General features: G+C 36.6%; 2 protein-coding genes across 9 annotated transcripts in view; one reads left to right on the top strand and one right to left on the bottom strand.

The window, feature by feature from the left end:
- The first annotated feature begins 1,272 nt into the window (after positions 1 to 1,272).
- LOC139987400 (neither inactivation nor afterpotential protein G) lies at positions 1,273 to 7,049 on the top strand. 2 transcript variants are annotated; one of them, XM_072003624.1, is made up of 9 exons: positions 1,273 to 1,492; positions 2,220 to 2,422; positions 2,989 to 3,348; positions 3,878 to 4,051; positions 4,172 to 4,325; positions 4,409 to 4,530; positions 5,071 to 5,254; positions 5,348 to 5,570; positions 6,126 to 7,049. In XM_072003624.1, the coding sequence occupies exons 1-9, from the start codon at positions 1,372 to 1,374 to the stop codon at positions 6,259 to 6,261; spliced, it is 1,677 nt and encodes a 558-aa protein (XP_071859725.1). In that variant the 5' UTR covers positions 1,273 to 1,371; the 3' UTR covers positions 6,262 to 7,049. The 2 variants fall into 2 exon arrangements, with proteins under 2 accessions (XP_071859725.1, XP_071859735.1); XM_072003634.1 differs by lacking the exon at positions 1,273 to 1,492 and adding an exon at positions 1,519 to 1,670.
- Positions 6,554 to 25,808, bottom strand: part of Chinmo (Chronologically inappropriate morphogenesis) — a 76,696-nt gene continuing 57,441 nt past the window's right edge. For all 7 annotated transcript variants that reach the window (XM_072003588.1, XM_072003608.1, XM_072003561.1 and 4 more), the window contains one exon: positions 6,554 to 20,322. In XM_072003588.1, the coding sequence (XP_071859689.1) occupies positions 20,090 to 20,322 (233 nt within the window). In that variant the 3' untranslated portion in view covers positions 6,554 to 20,089. The remainder of the gene's footprint in view (positions 20,323 to 25,808) is intronic.

The following is a 25,808-nucleotide window of genomic DNA, read 5'->3' as shown; positions in this document are numbered from 1 at the left end:
TGATTTTATTTGACGTTACAAGGAAACGCGCGCAACCGTGACTTGCTTGTCTGTCGTGTGTTTATATTTGCGTAGAATTAAGACGGACATTTGACCACACGTTTGTTTCGTACGAGCGATTCGCACTCGGTCCGATACGGCACTCGACTAATTTGCTATGGTAAATTGTTGATCGATGCGAGATGGTTCTTGATTGCGACAGACTAGCCGTTCAACTAATAATAAATACTTGCCACAGAGATGATTAGAAAAGATAAGTAGATGCACTCAGCCTCCCAGTTCTGCCGAAGAGCAGTCGGTTTTTGAGACTTTTAAATGGCAGCATATATTTTTTTATAACATTTAGATCCAGCTAGACCCTCCGCGTCTTTCCTTGTCTTTATACATATAATATTATACATACGACATATTTTATCTTATTTTATGTTATATATTATACATACTTCGTTTATAGTTGTAATATCTTAAAAGAATATTTAAAAAATTTCAACGACTATCTAATAACGTATCATCACAAATAAATGGATTACCGATGCACGATAATATATCTATTGAGCACCTTTCTATATATTATATTTCGATTTCTGGCCGCCAGATAACAGCATACGATAAAATATCCATAAAAGTAAACTCGCGATCTTTAGATATTCATAGTTTCTTTTCCTCGTATAATCTAAATTTTATTATTTAAAAATGCATTTCAAGATGCACAAATGAAAACAAATTATTAGACCTTGGTTGGTAAAGTCGTAATCATGATACCGACCTCTCCTACGTATCCACTCTATCGCAGAGCGCCAATTTCATTTGACGACAACGTGCTTCTTAATAATATTAAGTTAAACTTAACACAAATCAATATCATCTCATTTTGGCTAATTGACATCCTAACAATGCACATAAAATCTGTACAATATCCATAAACATTACACGTGCACGATATTTAAAATAACGATCTTCTTAACGCTTGAAAACTAGTATTAGTTTGAATTCCACTCGTCAAAAACCACACGTTACGAAAAGAGGATAAAAATTCGGTCTATCCCAAAACGAAGTACATCCAAGTATCAGGTAATTATCGATGTACAAGTAATAATGCGGAACTATTCACATTGCACCAATTCATACTAAATTCCCCTAAATTCTCTTATTTCTATTATAAGTACGTAGTTCTATTTAGACGGCAATTCACATTTCGTTACCATTATGTTTCTGTTGTGACAGTCCAGTTTGGTTACTATAAGCGGGTATCGATTGCGAACGGAAATGCTAATTTAATATTGGAATTACTGTGCAGCCTGATCGTTGTTAGTCCATCACAGTACTGTCAGTGACACTGATCGCGAACGGACCGTGAATATCTTAACAACGATGTGGAATTACGTGCTAATCTCGACCCTCGTCTTATTCGCGTCATTGCTGTATCACTGTTATTTCAATGGTCCAACCAGCATTATCGAGCTCCCTAATACGCATTACGATTACATAATCGGTAAGTGGTGGATTTTTCACCGGACAATGTCGGTGACTGCGATACCGTTCGAGTTTTAACTTTTATCCGAAGGAAGCGGATACACGGAATGTAACTAATTAATCTCTTGATCTGGGCTTTTATATCGATCGATGTAGATGCATGATCGACGTGAATTGACTTTAGCGTGTAACTGAAGGTAAATGGTAAATTGAATTACGAAGTAAATTTTCATGATGCAATCTATGGGAAGTACTGTGATTGCGGCTGTATATGGATATAATTTATTATTTCTCGTTCTTGTACGTGGAAGCTGATTTTTTCGAGAATTACAAAGATTTAAATGATATTAAATTGATGTTTTAAATCGATAAAGAAGTGTTGAGTGATACGAGGAACAACATTGAGAAATGTGGTCTATTAATTAATTTTAATATCGTAGGTATTATATAACGAGATAGAATCCATGTAAGATTGATTTTATGATTGAATAATTAATTTGCATTTGCTACATATAATGACTTTGTTTTATCGCATATTACAAAATATTAATCTTAACCTAAAACTAATATTTTCTTTAACTTCATAAATACAATGGAACATTGGTGTTTACAAATTTGTAACAAAATTATATTTCTATTATACTGCATATGTAATTTGACATTCATATGTAGAATATACGTATATTTTCTTGCTCATGTACAGCAAGGATAATGATATATTAATAATTTAATTTTTACTTACGAAGTTGGTGCTGGAACAGCAGGATGCGTGCTGGCGTCACGGCTTTCCGAAATTTCGAACGTGTCGGTTTTGTTGGTCGAAGCAGGAGGACATTTCGGATGGATATCGTCTGTTCCAATTTTGGCACCAATTATGCAAAAGACTGACGTCGACTGGTCCTATTCTACGGAACCGCAAAAGTTCTCTTCAAAAGGATTTTGGAATCACGTAAAGGAAAATTAAACATCTGCGGATCACCATAAGAAGCCTTATACAAACATAGATCTTCCATTTTTATGAATCAAGATTTTATAATTTATACTGTAAAATAATCGGGTTAAAATTTTTCATTTTTCATTTTAAAGCTAAACTTTTGATCCCAATAATTCCATAATATCCCTTGATTATAACATCTTGAATCGGTTAAAAAATTAATATTTTAATTGTCATTGAAAAATGCGAAACAATGCAAAGTGCACTCACATTTTGCAATACATTTTGAAAAGGATAGGAGGCTGGCAAAGTTAAAACGAAACACGAAATGAACGATATTTTTCGCGAATAGAAACGTTTTAATTCTATAGATTTTCCTCGGTATGTAGATGGATGGATTTAAAATTAACAAAAATTCTCTGATTCTTAAAGAATTTTTCTTAAGAATTCTTAATTCTTAAAGAATAATTCTTAAAAAATATTTCATTCGTTACACTCAAAATTGATTTTATAAAATGTACCGTTTAAAGTCCACGTAGAATCAAGTTCGATTGATTGAAAAAGATTGGATTTTATCGTAGATACAAAAGATACCAAGAGGTAAAGGGTTGGGCGGCAGCGGCCAGATAAATCACTTGGTTCACTCCTTCGGAAAGCCGGAAGATTACAAAGCCTGGCCCAGAGGATGGTCACACGCCGATCTACTTCCGTACTTTAAAAAGGTGTCCGATATCATGAACGTAATGTCCAGCCCGGAGGAAGAATATCTGGCGCAAGCTTTTCTCATGGCGGAAGAATCGTTGAAGTTGAATAATGTGACTCTTCAAAAGGGGATGTACACGACGAAAAGAGGTTCCCGCTGGAGCACGTTTAACGCGCATTTGCAAAATGCCTGGAATAGAAAGAACTTGCATATTTTGATAAACACGTTGGTTTCCGAAGTGAGATTACATTTCTTCTTTTCTCTTTTCTTTTAAAAGCATCGCACGATAGAACTGCGTTTACCTAAATTTCATTTGTGGGATTTTTATTATTGATTGTTACAGGTATTTTATTATACGATGGTTACAAAAGGTATCTTTGCAAAAATCTTATTTTCCAATGAAGCGTTTTTTTTTATTTAGCAGCTACCAGGCTTCATTATCGTAATATTAGAATTGTTTTGATGTAACATCGAATAATATGAAATTTAATATATCTGGGCTTAATTTATCAGCAAATAAATACTATAATAAATACGATGGTCTAAAAGCGCCTTTTGTAACCACTGTAGCTTTTAGAACTGTACAGTTTAATTGATTGCAAAGATTAAATTTGAATTTAATATTCTATCTATTTATTATAAAACGATGGAAGCTGGTGATTTTTAACAAGAATTAAACTTAAATAATCCCCTGAAGATCATTCTCCATAATAAAATATATCAACGTGTGAATGAAACGTTCGAATACATCGTTCGTAAATTTCCAGATACTTTTCAAAGAGAATTTGAACGCAGATGGGATCAAGGTGATTTACAAAGATGGATCGGTGGGAAATATCGCTGCGAGAAAAGAGGTGATCCTTTGTGCTGGTGTTATCAATAGCCCTCAATTGCTTTTGCTTTCGGGAATCGGGTCAGCCGAAGAGCTTGACAAATTTCAGGTGATGAATCATTTGATCTTTTTCCAAACTAAATCTCCGAAATGTGATATCGTAATCATTTTATACGAATATATCCTACGAATATGATTACGTGCAATCAGAGAGTAAAGATATTTTTAGATACCAGTGGTGAGCAATGTTCCGGAAGTGGGCAAAAATCTGTTTGACCATCTTCTTCTTCCGCTCTATGTTAATCTACAGGCAAGAGTAAGCATAACTCTGTACAAGTTACAAACGCTTCCTGAGGTACTCAATTATTTCGTCTTTGGAAGAGGTATCAAATTATCTTAACGTTGTTCTTTTACGTTTTACGATATATCGTCTGAAATTTTAATCTTTTGTTTTGTTACTTTTAAGGATGGTTCGCGACTAATGGTATAATGGCGATGGGTCGCGCCAATGATAGCGGAGTTATGCTTTTTGGTATGGGTTCTACCGATGAAAATATATTAAGAAGTTTGTCTAATTACAAAATAGAGGTAAGCAGAATGCCATACTAAATGTCTACAATAATTCGCCATGTGTGCGTTTATTTCCTGCACATTCTACGTCGCTTTTTATTTACTATCGTTCGAAGAGGATTGTTTTGAAATTAATTTTTTAACAAATTATCATTTGTTATTACTTCCTGTATATTTTATAGTTTGTTATAACATAATCGATGAAATTTTACCAATGTAATCATAACGGTCGTATCTCATTAGAGTGCTAATAAAATTCCCAAATGTTAGTGTATGATTTTTTATAAGAATTTGTACAAGATTTTGAAAACAACACAGATCGATCAAAGTTAAATAACTAAAGCAAGTTTATGAATATTTGAAATCGTTTTCTACGATTCAACGTATTGAAAAAGATTATCTTAATAAAATTGTGAATATCCAAAAATAATACAAAATTATGTAAATTGTTACAATTTGATTGAATTGAAAGATATTTCGTTCAGAGTAGCATAGAAAATTTTATTCTATAAGAACCATACTCTCTTCTTCGTGATTCTAACTAAACGATATATGTAGTCTTACAAGTCGATGTATCCATCCTACAACAACAACAGTCGCGAAGGATTCCTATTTCTATCATACTGTTTACAACCAAAAAGCCGTGGTAGCATTTCACTGAGGTCTAACAATATTCGCCATCACCCAAAAATCGACCCTGCTTACCTTCAGCACTACGACGACGTTCTATGCACTCACGGAGGTACGTAAATCTTTTTTATCGCGATACATCATCTTTCTTTACCGTGTCTTTCTTTTGCCATCGCACTTTGCATGATGAAAGCGAATTTTCCAGCCATAAACTTCGCTCTTCAGACGCTCGAGACGCCCAAGTTTCGTGAGTATGGCGCGAACGTTCATCATCCCGATTTAGTAGAGTGTCAACATTTGCCACAAGACTACCGGGATATCGAATACACGGAATGCGTGTTGAGAGTCGGTGCTCTCACCAGTTATCACGTGTGTGGCTCCTGCAGGATGGGCACTGATGATCGTGCAGTCGTCGATGAGAAATTACGGTAAGAAAGTTGAGCTTCATTTTGGAGTATACTAAATTGGTAATTTTCTCTCTTTTATAACGTACGATATTTTTTAAGTGGAAGTAGCCTCTTCCAAGTGGAATTCAAAAAGGAATAATTTTGTTATTTGCTTTCTTACAATACATTTGAGATCATTCTTTTAAGCAGATTTGAAATATATATACAATATATATATAATGTTTTATACGAAAGACAAAGATCATTGATCTGTGAATTATTTGATTCATTAATAACGATATCGTGATATGGGGAATAGATTTAGATGAGCGTAAATCTTTCTGTTACAGAGTGAGAGATAGTAGCTTGGAAGTAGCCTCTTCCAAGTGGAGTTCAAAAAGGAATAGTTTTGTTATTTGCTTTCTTACAATACATTTGAGATAATTCTTTTAAGCAGATTTGAAATATATATATGCAATATATATAATGTTTTATACGAAAGACAAAGATCATTGATCTGTGAATTATTTGATTCATTAATAACGATATCGTGATATGGGGAATAGATTTAAATGAGCGTAAATCTTTTTGTTACAGAGTGAGAGGTGTCAAAAGACTGAGAATAGTAGATGCCAGTATATTACCGTCTCCCATTTCCGGTAATCCAAATTCCGTCGTAATTGCCATTGCGGAACGAGCAAGCGATTTAATTCTCGGTCGCACATTCAATTAGTAAAACGTATTTATTATACTACGTTAAAATAACAAATAAATATATCATCCGTAATAATAAGTCGAATGTGATTAATTAAAGCCTGAACTTATACCTTACGATATATAGAATATTATTCTGTTATTCTTATAGTATATAACGATATAGTATATTATTGTACATATTATCAATGATTTCAACCGTCGATTTATGCAGACTTTATATTATGTATATAAAGTTTGAACAATATTATCAAAGGAGATACGAAGTAACAATCAAGTGGGAAGAGGACAGGGGAAGAAAAGATGCCTGGTCAGATTTTTTGTAATTTATAATTAATGTTTTCTTGTTTCACAGTAATTAAACAGTTATTAATAGTCTAATTAAATTTCGATTAATTTTTATACAAACAAAAAAGAGGATGAGTTACACTCAACTCGGCGTAGCACAAACCCCTGCCACCCTGTTCGCGCTCGGAGAAAAAAGAAAAATAAAAAGAAAAATGTATCGTAACGCCATACTTCGCGTTTTCATTCGTCATTTCATTTCCCCTTTTATTTCCCCTCCACGCTTACCTATCCAAAGTAATTTACCATAACACGTAATGAATCATCATTATAATCATCATCATTTCAACCCAGTTCCTGTCCGGGATCGTTGGAGATGGCAGAGTTTCGACTCGTTCTTCGTTTCTATTCCACTTCCATGCCTCTTCTCTCTCTCTCTCTCTCTCTCTCATCACCTTTTTTCCTTTTCTTTTCTCTCTCCCGTTCACGCATCCTCAAACAATCATTTCACTAGCATACTATCCCTAACATTCGTATCAAGACGTACTTAGTCGTCTTCAACGTATTAAAAATACATTTCGAACGGGTTTCACAGGGATCAATTTCGAAAACATTTCGAATATTCGGATTATGTTAGAAATGAATTTTTAACACGTCCCGAAGTACATTCACGCGTCGTCACGCATGCACTCGCACACAAGCGCACTGTTTACCGTATAAATAAAATAATTCTGTAAATAGAATGCAAAAGTGTGATTTTGCATACACGAAAAACGCAACTACGGTTTGCGCGCTCCGTTCACGCTGGAGGCATCTGCCATTTTGCCGCCTCCGCTCGTACACTCTTTCATTACGTATTCTTCGCGTTCCTTCTCGTATCCACCACGCACCTTCCTCGCATTTCTCTCATAATCGTAACGCAAAACTTAATCTTTCAACTTAAAAACAAAATTGGTAACCACCGTGTACGATCTGCGGTGCAAGCCACGATCTTCCTCTATTCTTTCGAGATAAAATACACAACAAGAACGGTCGTTTCTGCCGAATCGATGCCGACGAAGAGAACGCGCGGACCGACGATTACGTATATTGAATACGCGATCGATGTCGAGACGACGAGAATTTTCATCTTCATCATGGAACGTAAAACTTCTACGATAGAAGCGTCGTTCCATACGCTACTCCTTTGAACTCTTCTGTAAAATCATATGTAAACAAAAAAAATTGAAATAAAGCATCACTGTTTCCGTTTTCTTTCCAAAGGAAAGGATCGATCAATCGAATTTTCGTTAAAAAGGAAACTGAAATATATAGACAATACTGCGAAACATTAATGCGAAATTAAAATAACTGGCTATCGATCGAACCTTCAAATAATCTTCCGACGCTTCTTATCTTCGAGTTTCATATTCCCTAGCGTTCTTAAAGCGGAAATGCCCAGAGTACATCCCCTCGACATCGTCGATCCTCGTTTATCCCCTAAACTAGTCGACGTTAAGTCGAAATTTCGCTCGCGAACAAGAAGAGGAGAAACTCGAATATGGCGTGCACCGCGTGATTCAGCGATTTACAAATCGCGTTTATTCTATTAATTCTTTCGTCGTTTCTTCGCATCTTCTTTTTTTTCGTCCTCTTCTTCGTATATGCGTGTCTGCGTATATTCCTATGTTCCTGTCTGTCTGTCTCTATATGTGTCTGTGTGTGTCCGTATATGTATGTATATTTATATATATATAATATATAATATTCCATTTTTAATTTATATTTTTCATCTTTTGTCTTCGACTTGCAATGTCGCATCGCGGGGCGACGAGTTCGGGGCACGCTTATGATCTAAACAAGTACCTTCTTAATATTACATATAATATACTCTATCTATTTATATATTTATATATTTATATATATATACCATTTTATATTTATATTGAAAAAATCAGTGTACTCTCTTTCGTTCTATCAATAGGAATAGTTATCGATTAATTTGAAATTGCGTGTAACTTAGACGCGTCCAGCGCATAGAAACATAAATAAATAAATATAAACGGATGTTATTTACATAAACTCGGTCGTCTGAAGGGAGGATAGGGTGGAAAGATTAGGTTAGATTAGGTTTAGGGAATTGATGGGGGCGGGGGAAGGAGGATGGTATGTTTGAGGAGGCAGTTTCGAAAAGGAGAAAAGGGGTGGAGAAAAGGTGGAAGAACGGAGGACAGTGCTATTATCCGATATATTTATTCGCGGCAGCTATAGTTCTTCTTCATCATCATCATCATCATCATCATCATCATCATCATCATCATCATCATCGTAATCGTTAAATCTCTCTTATATCATACAATATAATTATTACTTTTACGTATATTCGATTTTGTTGCGGTTTTCTGATTTTGTTTTCTTTTACATGCTCTTCCATATTTCTTTTTCATTTTTCATTTCCTCTGTATGATACAAAAAAATGAAACGCACGGTATTACGCCGAGCGTCGCGTAGAAAAATAATACTTCTCACAATCAATGGGACACATGAGAAAGAAAAACCGAGAAGGAACCGTAAGCGACACACAATTGTACGAACGTTATTTGTAATTAACGTGATCGTCTATGCGTACCGTAAATGTATTTTGTGTGTGTGTGTGTGTGTGTATGTGCACATTGTGCAAGTGTATATGCGTTTGTATGTACGAGCTTATGCGTGTACGTGTTACCTATGCATACGTGTATGTTTGTTTCATTGAGGTAGAAGCGGTTTCGTATACATCTACTATTATTACTATTACTATTATTATTATCAATAGAAAGATTATGTCATAGATGCACGAGAATTGAGATGATGGTTTGTCCGTTTCTTCCGAGTATAACGAAATTCCCAACGTAGGACGAAAGGGGCAGGTGTATTACTTCGTGGTGAAGAAGATATTAGGAGGACGACGATGGGAAGTGGAAAGTAAAGAGAGATTTCATTGAGGAAGGAAACTGAACCATGTCGTGGACAATAGCGTTTGAGAATAAAATGCAACCGGACGAATGTTCGCATTTCTTTGCGTGTATAATCGATGTTTTGCTTCTTCTTTATTATAAAGAAGAGGAGGAAAGATGTTTGCGAAAAGACGAAGAACAATAAAGTCGTATGCAAAATATAAAACTTAGGAATGGAATCCTGTTTAAAATTTTTTCGACAAGATCTTGTAAAGATGAGAAAAATAGGAGAGTTCTATACGAAATGGTAAGCAGAACGCTTAACCTGAATGTCTAGTGAGATGAAGATTGAAACGGAATAAAAGAAGAAATGTTTCATTATCATGCGCGATAGAAAGTTCGTACGAAATGTACGTTCCGCTTCCTTAAAATGGACAAAGAGAAAGAAAAAACACCGAAAATGAAAAAAAAAATGTTCGGTAAGGGAACATCCGACCGGCAGAGAAACACCACGTAACAAAACGGTCAACAAAGAACGAACACATCTTAACAAGAACACTTATAACCACGGTGGAATGTGCCGTGGCGCGAAATTCAAAAAGGATTAAGGAATAAAGTCTGACGCGTCCGATGAACCTAACCTTAGACGAGTGATTGCATCGCGATGAGAAGTGTTGGATGGAGATGGATCATCGAAGGAAATTGTTCAGCAACGCTCGATAAGGATAAAGAGACTAAAACAATTAACAAATTTGTGAATCGAAAGAAGTACGCGACGAACAAGCAACGTTCGTCGTTCCTTTAACGCGGAATCGTCGTTACGATACATAATTCCCGCGTTAATTGGCTCATTATTTAAACGACACTTGTTTCCTCTCTTACAAACGTATCTTCCTCTTTGTTAGCGCAATGATATCACTACCATAAAGTGCTCTTTCTGCTCTTTGTTCGCCCATAATGAATGAAACGGCGAACGGAAGCGAAAACAGCTCTAACGAGTATGGCCGCTATTTAACAGAGAGAAGAAAGAACGAGCAAGATACGTGAGAATGAAGAGGAAACTGGTCGTTCGAGCACTTAATTAATCTTTTGTATGCGTAATTAACACACGGTGCCATAAGTAACGTAGCGTCGTCGTGCGCGAAACACGTTTCATATTTTAATGATTCGCGGCGACGGTTATCGTTAACAACGAGTTAGTTTCTTTCTGACGAAAGACAGAGAGAAAAGGGGAAAAATGAGATAGCAAGGAAGGACGAGCGAGAAAGAGACAAAGAGAAACGGCGTACAAGTTACACCGGATCGATCCCTACTATACACTCGACTATTGCATCGCTTGATTATTGATTTATGTTAATCTTATCGACTATTATACTTTGTAGTTTGTACTTGGTTTTCATTATTCCTGAGAAAAGGACACCGTGGAGTACGAGTCGTGTCGTCTCGATCAACGACACCGAACCCGTTTCGAATTTTTTTTATTCTGATCTCTGTTTAACTATCGTCTGTGTTTTCCCATCTTTCTTATTTTTATTTTTTTTTTTATTTTTTTTATTTTTTTTTTTTTACTACAATTTGTTTCTTTTCTTTTCTTGCCATCGTCGTTTTCTTTAGAATATGTCGGACCGTATGCCGATCATCGACACCTCTGGGACGTTTGATTCTATCGCAAAATACCGTTTTCTTTTTCCTTTTAAATTGTGTCATCTTTTATGTACAGAGATTTATTTTAAGCTTCTATTCATTTCTTTTTTTTTTTCTCTTTTGCTTTCTTCTGCACCCTGTATATCTTGTGTGAGGTAGCATTTGTACTAGTGTGTATGACGAAGTATTGTGTTCCGTTACTGTGATGAACGGCAGAGCTTGCATCGGCGAATCGATCACGGAAGGATTCGATTACTTAGTGGCAGTGACGAGTTTCACCAGTCTTTTCATCCTTTCTGCTATTAACACTCGTACATAACAAGCATTCGGACCTATTTCCTACGTATCATTCGCAAATATCTGCATTTATATCGGTCTTATCTATTCTCTGCGTTTAAGTCGTTCTTATATCATCTGTGAACGATTAAGAAACATATAAAGTCGGCTGCAAACGCAGCAGTCTGTAGTAAAACAATCTCAACAACTCTGTAACTATAATATTAACTATTGCGAGCTATTTGGTATAAAGTACGATCACATGGAACAGTCGGTGAACAATCAGTTCTTCTGCAATTCCAGATAAAGGAAAGAGGATTCACGAGGATCACATGAAACGGGACAAGTATAGTTAAAGTAATGGGCGATCAATCTCCCTGAAACTGATATGTAATGGGTATTTAAACTTCCGGCACATTCGCTGCTTAAAGTAAACGTGTCCTCCTTCCTTTCCTGCGTATCACAGAAATATCGATATCTCGTCGAGTGGATAATGCGTCTCGTTGCATAGATTAAACGTCGTCGATTCTTCTCGTAACATAGCTATCGTAACATGATGTTTCATTATTATTAGATTTGGTGTAAACGAGCCAGGTGACGTCGTTGCGATTTTGTAATGTAATAGCGATGCAAAAAAAAGAAAAAGAAATACGGTAGTTTTATATTCTTAATAGCAGAGCAGAAACAGTCAGTCTATTGCATCATTCAGAAATAAAAACCTGACGAATCGTATAGCATACCGTGCTTAAAAATCGCGATGACGTTGCTTCGCTCAACTTCACCAGATCTCGAAGAAAGAAGAAATGTTAAAAACTGTATACCGACGACTTTTATCGATCAACGATCAAGCACGGTCCATCAAACAGGATTATACGCCTCTTCATCCAATCTGTATACAACATTCAGCATAATAAACGGCGAGATCGAGAAATGCAGTGTTCTGAGCTTAATTAAATCGCGTTCATCGAACCCTTGATCGTTCTACCGATGCCCGTCTCTCTAGCCGTTCAAATTCAACTATATTATATAAAACCCATCATCATAATTATCATCATCATCATTATCATCATCATCATCATCATCTTTATCGTCGTCGTCATCGTCGATCAGTATCGTAATTGTGATCGTTTCTTTTAATACATTGTGTATAGTAAGTTTACAAAAATCTGCGATCGTCATCTGTTTCATCATCGCGTTTTTCCATCGATTACTTCATTTATACCCCTTAACGCATTATAGTTTACTTTGTACTATAAGTCGCGACCGCTCAAACGTTTATCCCCGTTCGAGGATCGCACGCCGCCGAAATCGAAGCCCCGCTGCGCGACAATATGAACCCTACAGTTTTACAATATTATAATCGTAATCGTAATAATCGTCAATCGATTAATTCGATCTTGCCGCCAAAAGAAAAAGAAGATGTAGGTTCGTTACGTAATGTACGTTCCTTACGTTCTTATTAATGTTATGTTTTTTTTTTTTTATACTTTTTCCTCACGTTTAAATATGCTTATGCGTGCGTGATACATGTACTATGCAATCATTATCAACTATGGTATAGTACTATTACTGTATTTTTTTTCTTTTTTCTTTTTTATACTATACAACGATCAAACGGTATAGTATAAGTAGACAGTGCACGCGCAGCCCAGGTGCAGCGACAACATCGACCCTTATCCTCCTTCGTTTTTCACCGCGAGCATGCAACAATCTCCGCCGATCTTTAATTATTTTCCACGGCGACAGCCTCTCTGCCGTCACCCTATCATTCCCCCTCCCCTTGGTTTTCGTTCGCCTCTGCCAATGTTCTTATTCTACCCTCGACAACTGTACTTGCCCGCCCACGCGATCTCAGTTGCCAAACATCAGTGACGAAGGATTACCATCTCTTTTTTTACTCATATATTTTTTTCATTTTACGTTTTTTAAATCGTGGAAAGCCCATTTACACCGCGAGTCTCGGTCGCGGGTGTCGAGCGTCCTTTAAACGCGGTTTATTCCTAATTCCTTTACTTTTCGCTGATTTCGTACCGATTTTTTAGCGACCCCTACCGATTATCATCCTAATTTTCTGTCTTCCCTTGAAACTCGAGAGTCTTTCATCGAACTCTCTGCTGTCTAACGCCTTTCTAATCCTTTTTAAGTCACTATCCTTGTTTTTCTAATTTCTTTTTCTTCCTTCTCCGCGACGCTCGTGATTCACGCGGGAAATTCGAAACGATTCGGTCGACCCGCGGTGTAAAGCTCGCCTCGCCAAGCTGTGTCACACACGACATCTATTAAAGGATTTTCAATCCGTAAAACACATATTATAGAAACAACATGCAACATTTTATCCTACGCCGTGATACAATAATGGTACATACGTGTGCGTACACTGGCGCGTGGCTTCGCAACGTGGATATATGCACGCTAAGCGTACGCACGATACCGCGCCCCTCCTATATGCGTGTGCCTATGTGTGTTTGTGCTTGTATACACGTGTTCGTGTGTGCGTGTGTATGTGTTTCCAATCACACTGGGATACGGTCAGGCAGCGCAGAACTTTACGCGGAAAAAGGGGACGTTGAAAACTACTCTTGTGAATCGTGAGTTGATTTCAAGTAACATTTCCAATATAATTTCGTAATCTTCAAAACGATCGAGAAACTTCGTTATCGAAAATAATATTAGAAAGGTAAAAAACACGTGTAAAAATAAATTTGAAAATATGCGACTTTTGAATCTCGTTTCTTTTTCCTTGAGATTGAAAAGCTTTTTACTTACGAAAGAAATTGTGACAAAGGACATTTGTAAAGCGATCGAGTACGAAACGGAAAAGAAAAAGCAATTTGAACACAGGAGAATTGTGGATATGGAAAAGAATTTTACGCGATTCATAATTCGACAAATAGCAAAACACGAGTGTAAGTATAGTCTGGTTTCAGATCCACCGATCTTTCACTTTCGTTTCCATCCCCTGCCCAAACAAGATCGATTGCTCGTCACTCGTTACTCGATTCACCAACTTCGAATATATACACCTGTATATACATTGTACACGCGTGTTTTTACGTATGCAAATTCGTAACAGCTAACGACGAAGCAACTAAAAAGAACATGGCTTTTTAGCCCCAAACCTCTTAAACATTCGCAACTGTGAACGTAAACGCATTATCCTAAACGCTCGAATTTTCATTACGAACGTCACCCCAAAATTACCTAAAAGAGAACGAAAACAAAGAAAAATAATACGGAACGATATTAGATGAAATAAAAATGAAAGGAAACGCTTAAGAAAAGTGTAAACTTAATACTAAAGTTTGTACGATCTTAACATTACTCCCGATCTTTCGTTTCGTTCGTTTCTGCTTGGCAGAGTAGCTGAGAAAAGTTAAAAAAAAAAAAAAAAGAAAAGAAAAAGAAGAAGAAGAAAAGAAAAAGAAGAAGAAGAAAAAAAAAGAAAACGTGTATACATCTTCTCGGCTTAATTTAAAAGAAAACAAAAGAAGAGACAAAGGAAATAAAATTTAACCAAAGTACGTATGCGTACCAAAATTATTTACACTCGTGAGCATATATGCAAATCGATCATTTTGCGACGTATCCCGTGTACGTTCTGTGTGTTTTTCTGTTTCGTACATAAACGTGTATGTACGTGCAGTGTAGATGTGTGTGCGCGTGTGTGTATGTTCCTATCACATACGTAAACGACACATAACACTTTTGAATAATCCCCCTCCTCGCAGCGTCTTCGTTTTTTTGCTTTTAGTTTTGAGGCCCTCTCGTCCACCCTCTATGACTAATTTTCACGTCGTCTAAAATGTTTTTATAGCCCCATCCTCGAGAAATCCACCCTTTAGTCAGCCCTAAAAGAACATCGGTTATCACCCTCGCGTCCGGATCTAAATAATTTGCCCTCCTAAAAACGTCTCGTATGGTTTTTCCTTTTCAATTTCCATTCCTGCTCTTTTCATTCGTCAGCTTTCGAGTTTCTTTTTTAGAATGTTCTTCGTCCATTTTTTATTTTTTTTTATTTTTATTTTTTTTATTTTTTTTTTATTTTTTTTTTTGTTATCAACCCCTTCGAGATGATCGGAAAACACGATCCGCGAAATTCGTCGACGAAACGAGCACGCGTGCACTCGAAACACTTTTCGCTGATTTGATATTTTCACTTGGATTTTTTCCATTTTAGCCCCATTTCTTCGCTCTCGCCAATTAAACCTGTGCACTGCACACTCGCGATATCTTTTTTCAGTTCACACATTTTTCGTTTTGTTCGTGATGAAACAATACTTTCGTTTGTTTCCTTTGTTTCTCACCTGATGTCGTTCTTCTTTCTTTTTCTTTTTCGCATTTCTCTGACTGAAAAATCGTGATCGGTCCGAGGAACCAGACTTCGCTTGCCAAACGATAAAATCGCCGCGTTTCTTTATTTGTAAATTGTCACGCAGTCTATCGCGCTCACGCACGCACACACACGCGCGTACTCACATTCACGTGTCTCACTGTGCTTATATAGTGGAAAGTTATTAGATAATGGTAAGTTATTACATATACAGTTGTGTACGTATGCGATAATGCAACTTCGTAAAAAAACGGATCTACTATATAATCGTATGTAGAGCTTATATATCACGTGTGCTTGCGATCCTTGAAGCTTTTCGTCTATCAGAAATTCCTTTGCTAATACGGCTCTTGCGTTAAATTAATGTCTATAAAATGAAATTGTTTGAAAGTTCGAAGGAGACGTCGCTTGTACGATCTGTAAATGGTAGAATGAAAACGATCTTCCACAAATTCTACGAACGATTACAATGCGAAGATCGCGCGAAGAAAATGTGACAAGTTCGTCTTTTTAAATTTCTGTTTCGCAAAGTATTTTCTCTGATGATATAATTGTAAATGAATATAATCTTTCTAAGGTAATTAATAAATCCTTTTGTATGAAGCCAAATGTATAACTAATGTTGCAGCACTGAACGCTGTTTTTTCAAATATCCCGATATAATGATACATATTGAATTCGAAAAACCATATATACAACAATTTCGATAATATTGAGATTAGTTGTCAGAAAATTGTTTCGTTGAAAAACAGAAAATACAGCTCGTTATATTCTTTGTATGTGTTGAATATGACAGCATGTTTGGAAAATAAATATTAACATTGCATGGAATTTCGATGAAGAGCTTCAAGATTCACACTCGTACCCTGTCTCTCAGGGTATAACAGCAGGAGAATAATCCCGACATTAACCGGACGAGTAGTGGCGGCTGTACGGAATGTACAGATGTTATTCTATCAGTGGTCTCTCAGTGTTCCCTGTGTATTGTATGCATTCTTATAAAAAACGATGAGGTAGTACTGTCATACGTATCGTCATTTGGCAGAATACACGAACGATCCGGTTCGCGATTTGATATCGTATTTAAGAAAATAAGAAAAACGTAAAAAAAAAAAGAGAGAATTATGCAGAGAATGTAGAAACGTAAAAAGAACACATGCAACGCGAACAAGAAAATACGGGAAAGAACGAGACAACGAAAACGGAAACGAAACAATTAGTTTCCTTTTACTAATATATTCTAGATCTTTTACGACCATTTAAATACTAAATAATTCCCTATTAACTATTGTCTTTGATATCTTAAGAAGATAGGCTTATCGTTGTGAGATAACTCTCATTAAACTCTGATTTTCCTCTGTAACGTAACAAACAAATAAAAATAGGAGAAAAAGAGATGAGCGAGAGAAAAGACAAGATACTGACGGATATGAAGAAAACGATGATAAACGAATAATAATAATAATAATAATAAAAAAGGAGAAAAAAACGGCTGGGAGTTTGTAATAGTGGAGAAAGAATAAAAAGAGAGAAGATAGGAGTCTGTAATATAAACGTGTGAAATACTGCAACAAGTAATATTGTGGTGCTATCCTGACTAGGAGTATCTATATATCTATTTATAGGTTAAATCGTTAATAATAAACTATTGCATTGATCACATTCTATACAACCGGTATCTAAGCAATTATTCCCTATGCTTTCTTGTTCGTCCTGGTCTATTGGTTTCATAATTATATCACCTATTATATATTATCCTCGACTATTGCTTCGGACAAAAGTCCGCTATTTAAACATTGTAAACAGGTAACAAAGTGGTAGTGATTGTTCTTCGTGACGTACAACGCGTCACGTTTGAGATCTTTCCAAGCGAATGCGATTGCTTCGTGATTCTTCATCGATCAGGTAAATATAAACGTACTCGCTAAAAAACCTTGGATCTCGTATTACAATACGTAGCACGTGGAACGCCCTGATTTTTCACCAGGAAACTCCTGTTCGTGTATAATAACGATTAAGAACAAGCGTCCCTTGGTTATATATACAGTGCGTTTAGAGAGATATAAAAAAACAACGTTCTTACAAAAAGGAAAGATCAGTTCTTCTCTATGTATCTTAACGATTATTGCTTATTTTCTCGCGCGATACGAACCTTCGCTTTGCACGCATTCACCAAGAAGAATCTACACACGTGGCCTACATGATATATTTAATAATATGGTAACTCGACAACCTGTCCATTCTTTATCATTGTAGTTAATAATCTCATAAATTCTTTATAAAACGACGGTATATCTATATAAAAAGAAGAGAAGAAAAACATAAAAGTGGAGAAGATGGTATGCGTCAGTGTCGGTTTTACAAGAAAAATCTGCACCACTCTATCTCTCTTTTCCTGGATATGTGTGCTTTTGCTTTTTTCACGGATAAAGCGTGTGTCGTCCGTCGTCTCTATGTTACCGTCTCGTATGTGGAGATGAGTAAAAAAATAATAGAAGTTCGATTACCTATCCTGAGTAGAAAAATGTATGATCGAGAAAATGCGATTTAATTTCTATGTTTCCTTTCTTTGTGTTCTCAGTTTGTTTGGCACTAACGCGTACGTGTTTAAATTGTAAAATGTTGAATTATGTTCGGATATCACCCGTGTCTTGACCCTAGGCTCTCGACATCAACAGCAATAATAGTACCAGTGTTATTTCTCCGCGGTAGAATCGGTAAAAGTATCAATATATAATAACAGCGTTTCAATGCATTGTGATTTGGTAATCAGTTCGATAATTCTTAATAATCCATCGGTAACATGATCGTAACTATCGAATAAAATAAAGTAGCGGCAGTAAGTAGACGCTTCATTCATTTAAACCTATTTCTCGTAACAGCGCTTGCACCGTTTTCATTTATATGTTCGGTATATTAATATTTATACTATATATATTAATCGGTATTCGTACGACTCCTTAAAACGATCCTGATCGCTCATGCGAGGAGTCGTCGAAAAAATATGGTGAAGAATTGTATAAATACATATATATGTATATGTAAACCACAAAGCAGAAGGGCGAAAAAGATAATAAAATAAATCGAGAACTACTGGCTTACGGTAGTACGATTCACCTGAGATATGCGTCTTTTTTTTTTCTTCATCTTCCTCGTAATCTACCCGCTTAATTTCTCTCGACATTGTGAATCTGCGTTTCAACATGCTTTCGACTATTCGCGTCTTTTCTTCGGTTTCGATCTTTCGGCGTTACGCTTGTCTCTAACTTCCCTATCTTTTATCGCGCTCTTTTAAAAACTGTTTTTCTTCAGCTTTCTCTTTTATAGTTAATAACTCTTACTCGACGTTGCACTTTTATTGACTAGTTTTGTGATTATCCAGCGTTATTTCGCGAGCGTGTCCGAGGCGCGACGAGCTTTCATCTTCCTCAATCCCACCCCTAATCATCCCACTCGTACCTTTGTGCGAGCTACGCGAGCAATCGGACGTCGACGTTTTTCCAAGCTTCACTCTTCTACATTCTTCTATCTTCCTTTATCTTCCTTTACCTTCGTTCATCTTCCCTCTCTTCCAATGCTAACCTCTTTTATGATCCGATTAGCGCGACAATTTTTTCTATTACATCTGGTCAACAATCTCTGTCGCATCCAAGTTCACGCCACGTCCATCCTCCACAGTTTATCCCAAGAAACGCAATTCGTATCCGCAAAAGCGTACCAAGAGCGTGCAATCGTTAGAGCAACGTGAATCTTCAAAATAGTGGTAATTCAATACATGAAGAATCTTTTGAAAGTCCAGCATCCATTGAACCTTCGAGTATGAGTCAGTGATTGTTTGATACGATCAAATAAGTCGAACGCCGCGTCTAACCATTTGTATAAGCAGTGAATTTATCTAATTCTTCAGCTCGATTCACTGTGTTCCAGCGGTTGCTCTTTCGTAGTGACGCTCTCGAGACGCTTTCGGCCAGTGAATCGCTCAGCCGAAAACACGACTGGTGTAATTGACAACTATTAGAATCGCCGAGACGAGACACAGCGGGACAGTTCCTTTGTCGACCTCGCTGTCAAAGCGTCGGTTGACTTCCGGCGCAACGCTGTCAATCGCAGCGTGGCGATTTCGCGGAGGAAATGTTTAGTCCCGAGCGCCACTCGGATGCTACATGGGATGGGGATGGCGTTGACCGACGTTGGTCGAGGGAAAAGGTGGACAGACCTTCGCCCTCGTTGCTTCTTCCTCGTTCCAGCATTCGTGGTATTTCCGTTTCGTGCCACTCGCAGGTAACTCGAGTAGCCACAGGGCTGTCTTCGATATCATCGCGACAATGACAGCGACAACCACGATGACAACGACGAAGACGAAGACGACGATGACGACGATGACAACGAGGACGCTGTTACTGCGGCACCGTGTCTGACATCGAGTGGTTTGTTTGTTGGAAAGCCTTCAGATTCAGCTCGGCTTTGTGCTCCCGTGCGATGTGCCGTCTAACGGTGTTGTTCCGCGTGAACGTCCGCGAGCAGAATGGACACGGCACCCTGATACCTTGGTGACGTTGCCGTATGTGAGCTCGCAGATTCGTCTCGTAGCCGTACAGCTTCTCGCAGTATGGACACTTCAGTTTCTTACCTGTAATCACAGATATTGATAGTGTTATTTGTAGTATTGACGCGCTCATTTTAGAAAACGTATTTTTGTGAACGATTTTTTTATCATATAGTGAAAATATCAGTTTTTTGACTGATACAAGGGAAACAAGTATTGTTGTTTGGTAGTTTTTACTTCCATTTAATTTTGTTAAATTAATTTAATAATTTTGTTATTTCTTATTGGTTATTATTGGACAAGGATATTTATCTAACCCATTTCTATATTTTTTTCAGCAATTCTTACATTCTCTGGTATTATTGTTTGCAGTGTTAATGGGTTGTTAATCTGAGGAAAAATATTTGGGTGATCTTTTTTAACTGATGATGAGCTCGTATGTGTATGTTTTATTTAACCATGTGGCAATCGTTTGAATGGGTCTATCATTGTTATATTTTTCGTAAGGATAGAAACACGCGATAAATTTTATTTTTAAATTTATCACTTTTTCAGTTTTAATCGTTTCATTTGTTTTACGGAGATTACGGCAGATAAAATTTAGTTCCTATCGGCAAAGACGCCGAGGAACGCGTGAAGATTCCCATTCGTCACGATCGAATTGAGAGCAACATTTACAGACCTTACCATTTTCTCTAGGCTATGTGAAACCAGTTTTTAAATATTAGAAACTACCGTGAACACGAATATTCCGTGCTTTTATTTTCGTGCTATTCCGTTTCCTTGAAAATTTTGTGTTCATAAAAGCCTATCGATTATGTCTCTTCCGACGGAATCATGTGAAGAAATGAATTATCGTTAGTAATAGCCATATATTTACAATTATTCAGAGTATTCCCAGAACAGAATTTTGTAGAATGAATAGTAGCCGATCTAAGTGGAAGAACTATGGTTTTAAACCTTCCTCGAGGCCTACTTTTATGGAATCTGACTAATTTCCGGTTTATTCTAACCATCTAATTTGGTAGGTGCGCATGTAGAACGGTGGCTGAGATTTTTGGAAACAAGTATTTTTCTTAGAAGACATATTTTTCATTGCACTTCTTTAATATAGAAAATTTCTTTATATGAATATTGCAAGGAGATCTTTAAGAGTATCTTTTTAACGAGCAATCTTTAATTAGCATTCATGGAATTCATTGTATTCGTCACAGTCGCAACAGTGCTCGTATAATGTAGCATTGTCTACTTACCTATCCTTGAACTGCTATTTTTCGTTTATATTATCGTCTTATTAAAGAATAATGATTCAATGTATGTTTAATAACGCAAAGTAGATTAGATTAAACCTGATTTTTTAAGACTTTATAAGAAAAATCATAATAGAATGCGTTTACTTATACTTCAACCTCTTGCTTACACTGACCAATAAAAGAAAGTTTCTTTGTCGAAGTGCAATACAACGTAAAATTTCGTACACATTTACACTCTTTACAGATTCTAAAATATTTTTTCACGTTGTAGCAAACAATTTATAAAGCAAATGTTTCTTATATATAAATAATATATAAATCTATGAATAATTCATGAAACAGAGTTTCTCATAATACGCTCAAATCCTTCGTTTTTACAAAGTCTAAAAATCATTCATATATGCATTCTATAAATTGTACAATAAGAAAATGTCATACGTAAATTCTACGAAAAGCAAAATGCCAACGAAACAGAAAATATTCCTAGTGACGTAAAATGATGCTTGCACGAACAATTTCAATTTTTCCCAAGCAATCTTACTTCTTTGACATCGAAATTTCGAAATCAAGAAATACAGAAATTTTGCAAAAACTTTCCATTCCCAGAAGCATTGCGAACCGTGAAAAATGTCCCCGGGACCCAAGATCGAAGTGCACGTGCACGTTCATTGCGAGTGGCGCGCGTGCACGCGTCTAGTAGCGCGGCTCGTTCTTCTTTTCGGCGGATAGCAGGTTAAAAATAGAGACGGGCCATCCTAGAAAAAGTAAACGGGGCCGCGGGGCTCGATCTTCGTGCAGCTGACTATGAAATTCACGAAGGATCGCTGCCCGAAGACAAAGGCGAACCAAACGTTGTCCGCATGGAGTTGACTATGAGTGGGGACTAAAAAAATGCGTGCGGGCCGAGGACAGAAGCCAATGGTGTTAAAGAAGAAGGGTGAACGGTCCTTTGACTGACAGAGAAGAGAACGTAAGAGCAGCAAAGAAGATCCTGAAAGATAGCTGCAGAAAGAACGAAGAAGAAGAATTTAATCCGCCTTTTGGGCTATTTTAGATACAATCGTGTTTGTCTATTAAAAGATTTGTTAAGCATTTCTAAGTTTTCTGAGTCACATTCGATATTTTGTCGAGACTAGTTTACATTTAATTACAGTTTTATTTTTTGTCATTTATAATGGATCTTTGGTAATATATTTCTATTAATTTATATATTTTGATACAAAATATTAATTTATATCATATGTTATAGAGAAGACCACTTTCAAATCGAGTTGGAATGTACAGCTACAAAAAGGAGAATAAAATTTAAATTTGAGGAAGCTATGAAAGAAACATCAGAAAATTTAATTTAGTGGATCTTGTCCTCGTAATAATTTCTTTAGAGAGAAATTATGACATTAATCGTGACAGTAAATGTTACGCGTGTAGCCTCATATATCAGCAACAACGATATATTTTCAAATATCTTATCATAATCTTTCTTCTCAAAATATTAAGCCTTTTAATCTGGAACCAAACCATTAAAATTGCAACATGAAAATTCGACAACCTGAGAGCAGAGATAAAAGAGAAAAATCTAAATTGGGTAGAAAACAAGACGAAAGTGCCTAAATGTAGTTGGCAGAAGAGGACTGAAGAGAGCGATAGAGACGAGAAAAAATTAAAAGGAAAGAAGACGACGTGGAAACGGAAGACAAAGGAAAAGAGCAGAAAAAGAGAAAGGTGAAATGAGAGGCAGGTATATGTATAGAGGAAGAGCCCGCGGGGTAAATACGCCCCTGAGACACGCAGAAACGAAAAACGGCGATGCCGGTGTTTAAGAAGCGAGAACGATCGCTTCCGCGAAAGGCTACGCCATCTGCCTTGCCTGGAAATTTGCGGATTTCGCGTGTATCGACGATTATTACAGGACATCCTCTGGTTCGGTTCCTCCACCCTCGAAAATTGATCGAGATGGAACCTACAGCGTTTAACCTGCCGGCAAACAGGACCTCCTGGCGTGTTTTCGTGCTTAGCCGACCGATTAAATTGCAGAGAATCCAGATAGAATAAGTACTGTTGCTTGCAGTTGACAGATCTCTCGTGCCACAGCTGCGCGTTTCGAAACCGCGTTTTAACGTCTCCTTCGTCTTTTTCTCGTATCTCCTTCCCGAAGGATTTCACGCTTGACCAAGAGTTACTTAAAAAGTTTTCGATCGAAACGTCGTTTCGTCTCGTTTCGTTCACCTCCCTTTGGCTCTGTTACGTGCCAAAATTGTAATGGGTTGTGTAAAACGATTGTATTTTCTATTATGTAAAATCGTTAGGTGAAAGTGAGGCGATCGAAAAGTTTTTTTCAAATCATCGTCGAGTCGTTCAGTTGAATATCTATCGATTGGGTTCTGTTGAGTCAGTCGTGGGGATTGTGATATCGATGGAAGTTTTTACATCGATGTTAGACTGTTCTATGTTAATGAGTTTCTCTGAGTAGTCAATATTATTCTTTCTTCGTTCTGGATTGTTGAAAACATAAGAGCTTGTGCTATTCGTGTTAACTGTTTCACGAGATCGTAGAGATCGTAGAAAATAGCTTTAGCGCCTAGATTCAGATTTTTAGTCGAAAATATATGCTGTTTAAGGTGATGAATAATATCGAACAAAAATGAAACGTAAAAGGAAATTGAGCTCTATTTTCTCATAACGTGTAATTCATTTTTCTCGTGATAAACAATCGGTATTTTTGCATCTCTACAGTGTGACACTAGGAGTTATCAATTTAAACTCTTATCGAATTTAGTATTTCATAACTTGAATACCATTTCGAACATTTCATTTTATATTTGATTTGTTAACGTTCTGATTTGTTACTCTAAGACGATCATAGACAGAGCGCAACAGTTTCCCACGCAACGATTCACGTGCAGCGATTGCAGTAGTTACAGATAATGCGTAAGACGCGAAGTAGTATAAGACAAGAGGCGTTATTTTTGGCCAGTCTGGAAGACAAATAATTCGCTCGCCAGTGCGTGGCGATAATCAGCCATCAAGAAAGTCGTGAGTAGCTGCAAACGAAAAAAGAACTGGCATGCGCTCGACGCGCAGTATATTTATATTACATAACGTTACTTCGTACCATCTCGATCAACGGCAACGCGTCTTCGATGCATTCGATTCCAGCATGATCATCTTCTTTATTAGCACCGTTTACGATTTTCAAAAAGTTTCCTTTTCTTCCATTTCGACTCTTTGCATTCTTATTTCTTAATAATATTTCAATGTTGCAACAAAAATATAAGGAAACTGGCAAAAACGCAAGGAGATTAGATTACAATTATCAGTTTCTATCTACTTAAAAATGATTTGAGAATTCGAATTTCAATATGCTGTCATACTTAATTTTATATAGCTAAAACGTGAGAATACTATAAGAAATTTATTCTATTCGTTGGACTTTATTCCGTTTCTACTTAAGAGGCGAAGTATCTTACGTATTAGGATAATTTATAATTAGAAAATTGTATAATTCGTGAAACTATTCGACATAAATTATACCAAGAAGGCAATGAAGAATTGGTTGCAAAAATAAGAGACACGACGATAAAGTAGAAAGACTTCTGATAAACATCGAAAGTCTTTAAGAAAGAATCAAAATATCACGACAGATCATTTTTCAACGAAATGAAAATATGGTTAGGTTGAAATAGATCCGAAGGCTATAACAGAGCGATTGCACGTGGAACGAAGAGACATGCAAAGAATGCAGAAGAACGTCCTTTCTCCTTGATGCTGTAATTTTCGGGAAAAATTATTTTGAGCGTGAAGCTCGACTACACGTGCGTGTAGGAAACTTCGCAGAAGGTGACCCTGACACGTGCTTGCAGAATAATAATACTGTAACGCGATGATACCGAGCCGTATGTAAAGATACGATGCACACTAATAAATAATCATATTTTTCGTAATCGAGGTCGGTCTCGTTAAATTAAATAATTATGAGCTCCTTAAAACAGAAAACAGTGATTCTTGTTTTCGGTAATTCGAACATTTTCTATGCATAATATTGCACAACCGTGTAAAAAAGAAGAAACAAATATAAACTTAGATAAAAATATAATTTACCAGTATCTTGAAAAATAAGACTCATAAAACTAGACAATTTTCCATTGAATAATTCCTATCTTCCTTTCCCTCTAAAACAAAACAAACAAATGCAACTAGTTGTAAAAATTAATTTACATTAAACCTGTACTAAGGAAAAATCATAAACCTATGTTATATTACAGTAAAGTTTAACGATTTGAATAAAAAGTCGATTTAATCGCGGTAAGACCTCGAATT

Source organism: Bombus fervidus, chromosome 1, assembly GCF_041682495.2.
Source record: "Bombus fervidus isolate BK054 chromosome 1, iyBomFerv1, whole genome shotgun sequence".
In the NCBI taxonomy this organism is placed as follows: Eukaryota; Metazoa; Arthropoda; class Insecta; order Hymenoptera; family Apidae; genus Bombus; species Bombus fervidus.
The sequence above is the reverse complement of the archived record's forward strand: the minus strand, read 5'-3'. Positions and strand labels throughout refer to the sequence as shown.

Bases quoted from the DNA above. Each gene is read 5' to 3' on its own strand.
- LOC139987400 (XM_072003624.1), top strand. From the start codon at position 1,372: ATGTGGAATTACGTGCTAATCTCGACCCTCGTCTTATTCGCGTCATTG. The intron at 1,493-2,219 runs GTAAGTGGTGGA...TTACTTACGAAG, and splicing joins GCATTACGATTACATAATCG to TTGGTGCTGGAACAGCAGGA. The intron at 5,571-6,125 runs GTAAGAAAGTTG...TTTTTGTTACAG, and splicing joins GTCGTCGATGAGAAATTACG to AGTGAGAGGTGTCAAAAGAC.